Genomic DNA, 11,561 nt, shown 5'->3' on the forward strand with positions numbered 1-11,561 from the left:
TGTGTGTGTGTGTGTGCGTGTTTTTAAAGAATGGGACGAAAGGGAACTGGAGGACTACAGGGAATTGGAGGGAACTGAAACAGACAGCAGTTATTTGGCTCCAATGATTGCAATCATGTGCGATCTTGCAATTTTAAGAGAAATCAGAAGTTCAAAATTTTATGTATACTCATGAACATTAACATTAAATGTGAGTCCAAACTTACTTGTTTTAAGAGCACCATATGGGTCAAACAGGTCACCAGCTTGCAACCTTTGTTAATGTGCTGTTGGCATCATCTTTTAAACAGCACCAGTCGGGTATGCTAAATTCTGCAGGGTTATTTCCATAAGTGTAATATCACCCTGGGGATGGGTGAGGCAGAAGGTTCATTAACGCCTGAAATACCGTGGGTACTCTTTTTTTCAGGCAGTCTAGAGGGACTCAGGGACTGATACCATGTAAGGTAGAGCTGCTCACTTATGATCATGAGGTGCTTTTCTCCCTGGGGGCCCAGAAAATAAACTTCATTTCTTTCCCATAGCAATCATACCCCGAGTGGTTGCTCACCCGTTTGTCAATGTCGTTGTGTTGGAGCTGCACAAAGCGAGCACTGATGGCTGCAATGTAACTCTGCTGATTGGAGAACGCCACACGGCCAGCACCTTTGGGGTACTTCAGCTCTGGGTCCGTATCGATGCCAGCATAGCAGACACCACCGTACAAACGGTCCATGATCATTGCCAATTCAACTGCAAGAAAATAAACACAATTCGGTATAAATGTTTAGAAGAAAATAAACACAATTCGGTATAAATGTTTCGGTATAAATGGGTACTTTTGCCCAGGAGAAGGAAGAACTATTTAAAGATCATGCAGTATAATTAAGAAAAGGAAAACCCATGTTAGGTATCATGAAGAGTGTCCACATCAGTCTTACAACTCAAGTAGGGGAGCTCCTCATATTTAAAAATTAAATGAAAAAAATTAGAATTTACACAGTACACACACAAACTTACATAATCGGAACTTTAGCAACAGTATAAAAGGATCTATCAGCAATCTTCCTTTTCTAATTTCTAACTGTTTAGTCCACTGGAGTGGGCTCTGAGGAGGCAAAGCATTTCAAACAATGCCCTAACAAGTTAATTATAAATAGCCCTATTTACTGACCTCTAAGACAAAAAGCAATTACTACAGTCACACTGCTATATTAAGATTAAGCTATAGAAAGAATTAACTGCTCATTTTAACTAGAGGCAATATATTTATAACCTTAAGATAAATCTCTACAATGAAAAATATGTATTTTTTTTAGTATATTCTATCCCAACTGAGAAATCTCCATACTAGCCTCTCACACTGAATTCTAAATAATAATACTAGTAATGATAATAACAGCAATGAACATTTATTGAGCACTTACAATGTACCAGGAAACACTAAGCTGCTATGAAGGCAGTAAAAACATATCCATCCTGTACTCTGCTATAAATCCAGAGGTCTGGTCTGCGCTCCTTGCCACATTTCTTCTACATAGACCTTTATATTGGTATATTTACAAAACACCTATACAGAAGGCATTTGGAAATTGGAACATTCCAAAGGTCTGATATCCTAGAATTATCCTCACCATAAAGGTGTCAAGGAGAGACATGGAGCAGTTACTTACCTGGATCCAAATTGCCTGAAGGTAATTGTTTACTCGATACTGGATGTCACTTCCTCCACGTATGACCATTTCTTTCAGGCTACTCATATGACTTAAGTCCAGAAGACTTAGCCCTACCCCTGGGGAATGACCCAAGAACCCATTTCCCTCAAACACTTACATATGGTATTTAGAAAGGAGAAGAGGGTAGGTGGAGGATGACCTGGGTCACAGCCAGTGTGCAAAGACCGTCACATCACACAACAGATCTCCGTGGGAATGAGTATTTGGGGAGAAGGAAAGCAGCACAAGCCAGTGGGGTAGAGGAGGAATTTTGTAGCAGATACAAGAGTTGAAGGGTTGAATGGTGTAGGAACCCCACCAGATTTCTACGAACAGAAGGAAAGCCAAATAGTACTGGTTTCTGCAGTAGGAAGCTGCGGAACCGGTAAGAAAAGCTGTGTTGCTATGACAGAAAGGAAGTCTTTCTACGTAACTTCTCCAAAATTTCTCTCCATACCAGACGGCCTAATATTGGTGGCTATTTTCTAAGTGCCTGTTTTTAAGAAGAAGAATGATCTGCAACCAACAGATTCTGGAATGTTCAGAAGGTAAGAAAATAAGCTGGCAATAACTGAGCCCTACAATAGGTACTACTGAAGACAGAACAGCAGAAAGCTATCCCAATTATCCCATTATGATCAGAATTTCTGAGTCATATCAACCAAAGAACATTGCTGATTACAGCCCAAGTGGACTCTGATTGCAGTCTTGGGGCAGGATCCAGGAATCACATTCATTCAAATTATGCAATAAGAGTCACGCACATACCCTGAATATCAGAGTTCAGTGAGTCCTCATACTTCAACCCAACAACTTCCGATGGCTTGAGGACTTCCTCCCATGACTAATAGTATTCCAGTAGCAGAGACCAACACATTGAAGGTAGAAATAATTAAATGTAGTCATTAATGAATTTCCCTTATTAGTCAATGGACTTACTAAAACAAGCAACCTCAGGAACTGGAAATTAAACACAAGTTTCCAAAGACCAAGGTTCTCATGGACTGGAATAAGACAGTAAACACTCCACCAGCCTGGTGAACAGCCAGGAGAAGAATGCTGGCAAGGAGCTGAATGGCACTTGTCTTCCACACCTAGAAAGGACTCAGGATTGCATCTGATTTAGAAAGAAGGTATATCACCTGCAAGCTTGAAGCTCCAGTTAAGGAGGAGAGTTAACCACAAAGTTACTCAAACCCCAGGTTCTTCTACAGCACAGTGGTCTCCAAAGGAATTTTAGGGATCCTTGGATGTCAGAGAAGGTGCCTTCCATAGCACAAACCCTCTATTACTTCGTGGATCTGGCTATTAGAAAATCATCTTCACATGCCAAAGATTAGGTCATGACTGATGTTGCTGGCAGTTAAGTACTTTTGATAGGAAGCAAACCCTCACTCATTTATGCTTTTATGAAAGCAAATTATAAATAAATCATTTCCACTTATAAGCTTATATACAATCATTTTCCTGGCCACCAAAAAGTCTGCAGACATTTAAGCTAATGAAATCTCACTCGTGTGAAGAGCAATTTGTTGAGAAGCTAGAGGAAACCAAGGTGGCTAAAGAGTTGTTTTGGGAAAGAGTATGAAGATTTCCCATCTCTCTTTCTACCCTAATCCACGTTTTAACTACAGAAGGTCTAATACTGTGATCACCCTTGAAGAAAAGTAAATAATAGTCAAACAACTGCTGTTTATATTTGGTCCTTTATTCAATCAGCAAATCTTCACTAAAAGCACACTTCCTGCAGGCTAGCCTCACGCTGAGCTCTAACACGAGAGTGGTGTTATTTAAGTACTAAACAGAGTTTCTAATTATTGAGAAAAGTAGCCATGCTTGGTAAAAACAGCATTAAAAAAAAAAGAGAAAGAGACTAATTTAATTCATCCACAACATAGATGAATAACAGAAACACAGAATAAGCCTTCCTTAAGTCCTAAAAATTTCTAATCTGAAACACTTTTGTATATAGAACATAAAACTTCACCTACAGATGTCAAAATGAACAACCAGTTTTAGAGACTAGGTTTTAAAGGATTCTTTAAAGTGAATATCACCAGTTAATACAGGAAAGTCCCATATAGATTCCCTTCCTCTGATGTGGGTGAAACTGAGCCATGAGGAGGGCTACCCACTTTGACTACTTGGGAGAAGGAGAGAAAAACAGAAGAAAGGCAGTAAGGATCTGGCAGAAGTAAACTAAAACCTTCATGGACTTATGTATATCTTGTGATCTCAACCCTCCTCATGAAATGTGAGCCTTTGATCAAGGATGTGTCTTATTCAGAAAACGTAGTCAAACTACCTTTACTAAGCCTCTGACAGTGAATCCTCATTCTAAACTATCCTCTGTAGAAGATGGGGACAGTGCAGCTCCCAGGAGCAGGGCATGCAGGTGGAGGCTGGAATTCAGACAGCTGGAAGTGACAGCAGGCATAGCCAGAGGCCATGTGGAGGTCAGGAGTTTTCAGACCACTTTGTATTTTTTCCTTCCTATCCAGACAGTGTTCACAGGATCTGTCTGGTCACCACAGGGGTGGAAATGAGCAGGTCTGGTAGCCAATGGCATCTTGTACTTTGGATGAGATGCTCTGTGCTCCTCAGACAACTGAAGTCTTCTCATGAATGGGAACAGCAACACTACTACGACTGTAATCTACATACTGGCTCTTATGATGAGCTTCCCTGTGCCACAGCTGGAGAGGGAAACAAGACTACTGCAGTTCTGTGTAGCATACAGAAATCTATAAATTCCTCTGGGTTGTGGGGACTATGCCTCTGAAATTGAATCTAAACCCCAATTATGGTTCCTTGGATTTGCTTCTGAATCTTCACAGAGATCTGAAAGGGACTTTAGCTCACCAGAGAGAAAATCATGATGACTACACTGGGTACTACACTGGGATTCTGTTCCTATCATCTAATTGTATTTCAAAGGCAGCCATAGGCAGTGTCTAAATCTGAGACACTCTGAGAACCAAATGGGGTAGAGCAGGAATGAGAACTCCCAAGGGAAATATCAACACATTCATCTTTCCAGATTTCAAATTGTGAATCTAGAAACCACATTTTCTTCCCTTTGGAGATAAGAACAAAGCAGACAGGAAAGTATAAGGCGCCTCAGGAGGACGAAGAGGTCTGGACTTCGGAAAGGAAGCACAATTCAACTAGAAGCTGGACTGTCTAGGTTTTCCACAATTGCCAAATTTGTTCACAAGGCAGTTCACACACCTTAAGTAGAGGAAATGTGCTCATAAACTTCCGTTCTGCACCAAATACTGGGAAGTTAAGAATATTTTCAAATAAGTGGTATGAACAACAAACTAAGCCAGAGAGATTAAGTGTTTAACTTGATTAAATCAGATTGGTACCAAGTTGACTGTTAATACTGTTACTGAGACAACATCTCAGATCTCAGCTTGATAAAGAAGCTTCCTTCTGTGCAAAGAATATCCATACTTGAAGTCTGGAAATCTGAGTTTCAATCTTGGCATTTTTACTTATTGTGGCCTTGGCCAATCACCCCCTTTGAACTCTGCTTATCACTAAAATGAAAAGTCTACCACTTACAATCTCATAAGGTTATCATGACGATTAAACATACATGAGAGCTCTGAACACACGGCTCAGCACAGAGTGGTGCTCAAATGTTTAGTTTTGCCCAGGGGGTGCTTTTCTCTCTACTCATAAATCTTTGCTTAATATTAACTTGGCCTGGTTTCTGCTCCATAAGCACCAATTCGTCCCAGTCTTACTTTGGCTTTATGCTAAAGTTACTCAACCTGCCAATGACATGGCAAAGTTTGATATCAGTTGTGGGTGAGTGTTAGCTTTTCAGGTTGAGAAAGAACACAAGCACGTACTAGCATTAAAAAATCCTTAACCCTAAAAGCGATCCAGTTAATCAAGTCAGTGTGCCAAATCTGGAGTTTATCTGGGACAACTCATACTGAACTTGGGACTTGGTGAAGAGAAAACTTCTACTACTGAGAAAACTGGTATGATTTCTGCCTGCTACCACCTTATAGAACAACAACAAAAAAAGGATATGGTTGCGATACTCCTATTTCCTAAATCACAAATCAGGATGTGATTACTAACACTTATGAACTACCAGAATGTTTGCACAGAATATCTGAAATATTATTTTTTTGAAGATTTTATTTATTTATTTGAGAGAGAGAGAGAATGAGAGAGAGAGAGAGCATGAGAGGGGGAGGGTCAGAGAGAGAAGCAGACTCCTGGCTGAGCAGGGAGACCAACGCAGAACTCAAACCTGGAACTCCAGGATCATGACCTGAGCCCAAGGCAGTCACTTAACCAACTGAGCCACCCGGGCGCCCCAGAATATCTGAAATAAATGCTCTAAGAAAAATTCAGGATGTTCTCTAAATGTACACCGTATGTCACTGAATATTTACCTCAAAAGTTTTTTTTTTTATTGTTTTGTTTTCCTCCCAGAAAAGCCATCCTCATAATAGTCAGTGGAGGGAAAAAAGGCAGAGAAGGAAATTTCAGGATCTATCACAGAATATTAGTAGGGGAAAAACAGACAGGAAAGAATTATCAGAGCAATAGGAAAGGCAGGAGATCCAAAGATGACAAGCAAATGTAGGCTCCAGGGACTCAGATGAGTATCTCTCAGAACTGATCTGTTCTGCAGGACCTGGTTGATAAACTGTCAGAAGGAAGTCATGAAGCAGAACAGCTCACGTGTCCCTAATTAAAGAGGAAGTCTGAGGCTTTTCCAAGCATGATTAAAGCTGGAAGTGGATGGAACCCAAAGCTTGATCACTGAGGCAGTCCTCAGATTAGATATCTAAGCCTCTTGGGGTCAGAGTCTAAGCTGGGGTCAGAACACTCATGTTTATAACCTGGGGGAGCATACAGGGACCAGACGCTTCATTCTCCACCTTTTCCCGGTGGCCTCTTTATAATCCCCAAGCCTGGCATTCATTTCCTCTCAGAGCAAAGAGATACATTCTAGAGAGGTCCTAATCCCACAGGGAAATACAACAGGGCTATTTCCATATTGAGATTCAGGAAGACATGCTGTTTACATTACTTGAATAAAGAGTGGCGACATGCTGTTGTACTTGCAGGTGGTAGCAAGTAGAGAACCAGACAGAATACCCCTTTTCTGGTACTGACTCTCTGAAGAATATGTAAACTTTAGCCACATGATGGCATGGTGAGTCTACCTAGAGTATTTCCTAGGATGGTGGTGGGAAGAGGTGGGGAGTAGAAGGAGAACAAGACCCGAGAAACACCGAGAGACTCAAGGCAAACCATCCTTGACTTGCCACTGTCACTGACCAGCGATAGAAGGGATGGACAAGAGACAACAGGAATGTGTATTATTTAACCTAGAGCAACCAATAATCAGGCAATCTAACTTTGGGTAAACATCTAGATTTTCCATTGATATTTTCCCATTTTCAGGTTAATTTTTTTAGGCCTATGACTTTTTTTCCCCCAACCTGAATTTTAAAAAGGAAGGTTTGTCAAAAAGACTGGAAGCACCAACTTAAATTCAGCCAGGGCAATACTGCTTAAAACAGGTTGCCTTGTTTCTTTAGAAGGGTTTGTGTGTTTCTGTTTGGTAGAATAATTTATTAGTGATTATACTCCCTGTCTACAATGGGAAGATATCAAAAAGAAAAAGCCTCACAAGATTCAAAGGAATAATTCTTGAGTGATAACATTTTAGTCACTGTTAACATGTTAAAGGACAATTTTTGGCCTACAGTGAGGTGAAAATCAATCTGGACACCTAAAAATCTCACCTGTTGAGTACTATTGAACTATGTCTAGTCCAGGATCACCCTATATACAGTATCTGAAAGACTTCTCAGAATTCCATAACCACAATACCCTCTAGAAGTAATAAAAAATGCCCTGAAGTATTTAAAAACCAAATCTGAGAATCACTGTGTTGAAGAATATAATTTAGTATCCAAGTACTTCTGAGTTAGCATTTCTATTAATACATTTCTTGTTTTCGTTGCTTCTGAAATCTCTGACTCTGTAGTTGATGACCTGTTTAACACGACAGTGGGATGTTCATTCAGTTTGGCATGGACATGAACTTGCTCTGTGCCAGTAACACGGGGATGCTCAATAAATGTTTATTGTTCAAGTGAACTGCATTGTATTCAATTCAAGACTACCTAGAAGAGTCAAAATGAATTCCTGTAAAAAACAGTCTTCTATTCCAAGGCACACACCAGTCCACAAAGCTCAGTGTGTTGCAAAGAAACCCAATTCTATGCACGTGGATAAAAGCTGCAGATGTTAATTCTTTTTGTTTAGATTACATGGATTCCAACCTGAAGGGCCTGTATAGGGTAAAATGCTAAGATGCCAACATGGATTGCTTAGCCATCTAGAAACTAGCTACACTTACAGGAGGTGTGGATGGGGGAACATTTTCACTAGACCAAGTGAATGTAGATTACTATCCACACACATGTAAAACAAAACCATTTTAAAACAAAAAGCTTTAGCTTAGCTTTAAAAAAAAGAGAGAGAACGTCGAGACTTATAAAAGGTATACTCTCTAGATAGGGAATGCAAAATCCCATTTCTGACTAGACAACTAAATATAATTCTTGTCTAATCCTAAATATAATTCTTGTCTAATCCTAGGACTTGCAGCATCTTGTGAATAATAGTAAAAAGGGTGAATAATAATAAATAAAAAGGGAATTTAGTTTGTAAACTTTTGTGTCTGTGACTTAAAAACAGACATAAACAGTTAAAGCCAGTTCTGTTATTTTTATAACTGTGAGACTTTTTCTTTCAGAATTTTTTTTTTTCAGATCCCCATCTAGAAAAAAAGGAGAGGGACTAGAATATGAAAACCACTTTGTGCTTGTAGTTCGCTGCAAAAAAAGAATAACTAGAATGCTAGTAATGAATTTTCATTCTTTTAGAATACATATGCAATTAAGACTATCAAAGGGGATTCTTCTCCCTCATCCCAAACATACCACCAGTTAGAAAAAGACAGGAATATCCATGCCCCCACCCGCACTTTTTTTTTTTTTAAAGCACAAGCAGTTTAGAAACAAAGGGCTACATTTGCCCTCATCTCATAATGCTGTTCACGTTTGAGTTAGGCCTTCCTAGACTCTATTCTCTGACAGAGGATAAAAGGGAGGCATCTCTGCTGCTTGGCTTTCTTCCTCTTGGCACAGTTTTCTGTTAGAGTGAGAACAAGACCTAACGATGTTTGATTTTCTGAAAAACTGTAAAATTACAAACTTCATAATCACAATTAATGTGTTTTAAAGTCCTTTCAAAATGGAATTATGAATATATCTTTAGACGGGCCTACAGTTACTTTTAGGAGTATACTGAAGTTGAGATTTGAATAAGTACATTAGAAATGTGGACGAACATTCAGAACTAAGAAGTCATCAAAGTAGAGACAAATAGCTGTAATTCTTTTTTATAATTCTTTTATAATTTTTTTTCACTACTTGATTTCAATGGTCTCTGCTTTTTCTTTTCTTTTTAAGGTAAAACTAAGTCTGCTTGCTTACAAATAACAGAGAGAACACTGCACTTTTGCAACTACAGGACAAAAGTAACCTTATTTTTCATCTTACTTTTGAAAATAAACTCAGTTATTTTAAGCACTTTAAAAACTTCGTTCTTACAAATAATTCTATTGTATTCTACTGGTAGAACACTGATCCGCAACTGATCAGATTTATCTTTGGATTTAAATATTGAAATCATCGGCTCAGCATCACATCAAATGCCCCAGTCAATTATGATTCTGCCCAATCTCAGCCCACAATTATTTCATCATTGGAAAGGAACTTAAAAAAGAAAAAAAAACAGGGAAGCTTTTAAAAAGTCGTAATAAAGATGCTCAAATACGTTAGTCATTTTTCAAAGTGCCATATAACAGGAATCTGTTTCACTTGGGAAGAGTTCAGTTTGATTCCCAGCGACACAATTCCTAAGCAGTGGTTTGGCTTGTCACTGAGGGGTACACAGCTGCGCTGGACAGATTTCTGATGGGGTGACTTCTTTTTCTGTCACACAGAACAATGCTGACTAGCACGAGAATGCACAATGCCAAATGTATTGTTATTATTTTTAAAACGTGTGGTTGAGAGCACTAAATGGAATTCATCCTTTCAAAATAACAGTTTAATGAAATTGACTCTTGTACCATAAGAAAATAAAGCATTTGGGGAGAAAATGTTTAATCCTGAAAGAGTTAGCTCAGTGAAACTTCTTTTTGGAGACTGTGTAAAGCTGAGCAGAAATCTAGAAAATATTGAAGACTAACTACATTGGGGATTTTGTTGTTGGTGGTTTTGTTTGTTGCGGTGTTACTATTTCCACTCACCAGCTCGAAGGGGTCGTGGAACTCCCCCAACAAAGATAGTTTTTCTGGGGTCCAAAGGCTGAGAACCATCCATTACAAAGTCACTGTCACTTAGGTTCCATGGTCGAATTTGCACCTGAAAAAAAGTCGTTTACTTGGTCCTTACTTCATTTCCATCAACCCCAAATGAGAATAAGGTGACTAAAGACAAACCCACTGATTTGTGCATTTTACAACATACATAACCCAAACAGAATCCCAGTTATTAATTTATGTTATCTGCATTAGGTGCCTTTCAACAGAACTTGGGGAATCTACTTACAGGTACTCTACTCAACACTCTAAAAGCCATATACTATGAAACCTTCAGAAACCACCTGTGGTTTTGAAAAAAGGAAGTTTTTCAGAGACAGACTTGGGGTTTTGAATCAGATCCACTTTAACACATGATAGACTGTTTATAACCTGTTACAGTTCAGCAATTAGCTTTTTAAGAGCTCACTTGAAGAAAGGGAACAGGAACATTAGGAATATTTTCTAAAAATTATCTATACGTCTGGCTTTTAAATTTTTATCAACCCTTAAAATTGAAACATTTATCTTTCAGAAATATGGTTTAACACAGATCGACACTCATCAGGTTAGCATGGAATTACCAGCAATATCAAATACTGAAGCACATAGTGTTATCTATTTTTGATTTATCTGATTTTCCTAAACAAGTTTGGTTAAACAAAGGTGAGCCTAGAAATTGAAGTTACTTTTCAAAGAGTAGAAAAAGAAATCTTTATGGACATACTTCTTTCTATTTGGTAATATCTCTTCACTGGTACTCTGACTTCCTACCTACAAAAAATAAGGTATTTCATCAGAATCATAACCTTTAAACATATTCCTTTCAATCCATAACTCAATCATCAAAGAATAGCTTAAAACAAAACCACAAAAAACCCCTCCCATACCAAAAGGGGAGCGTCAGTACTGCCTGAGAATCAACCAGTCACTCAGCCAGCCAGGTGCGCTGGGAAATGAGCTAGGTGTAGAAGCAGAGAAACCAGCCTCTATCTTTAGGGAACACGCTTCTCCTTTCCCAGTCTCACCAACAGGACAGGAAACAAAACAGATGAATTTTCATTTCCTTAGTATCAACACAATTCTTCATTTTCCCCATTGCCCAACTGTCAACACTTAATGCAAAAAAAACTCATAAGATGATTTTTTATGTGACTTGACTTATATCTAGAAGCACTCTCATTTGAAAGGTAGTAAATCTGTCAATTACAGTTTCAAAGCATCTTAAATCAACTCTTGAACTGGCCAGTCCACACATTCCTTATGAATGCTACAAAGTTCACCACCCCCCACATAACTTTTTGCCATTTATAACACTGTTGCCTTCACCAGTTAGTGAGAAGCAATAAAATCTCCATTTCTTCCCTAGACCCTAAAAACATAGACCTGTTTGTAATTCTGCTAACATTTAAGCATCTGCTCCACCTTTATCATGTGAAAAAAAAAAA

General features: G+C 38.7%; 1 protein-coding gene across 1 annotated transcript; it reads right to left on the bottom strand.

Annotated features, from left to right (window-relative positions):
- Positions 1-15: 15 nt before the first annotated feature.
- On the bottom strand, positions 16-11,530 carry LOC117800911 (cytoplasmic polyadenylation element-binding protein 2-like). The gene is made up of 2 exons (XM_034653453.1): positions 10,063-11,530; positions 16-732 (listed from the first exon to the last, which is right to left on the bottom strand). Exons 1-2 carry the CDS (start codon positions 10,133-10,135, stop codon positions 467-469), a joined length of 339 nt encoding a protein of 112 aa, XP_034509344.1. The 5' UTR covers positions 10,136-11,530; the 3' UTR covers positions 16-466.
- Between the last annotated feature and the right edge of the window lie 31 nt (positions 11,531-11,561).

The sequence above is a fragment of the Ailuropoda melanoleuca genome, unplaced genomic scaffold, assembly GCF_002007445.2.
Source record: "Ailuropoda melanoleuca isolate Jingjing unplaced genomic scaffold, ASM200744v2 unplaced-scaffold9003, whole genome shotgun sequence".
Taxonomy (NCBI): Eukaryota; Metazoa; Chordata; class Mammalia; order Carnivora; family Ursidae; genus Ailuropoda; species Ailuropoda melanoleuca.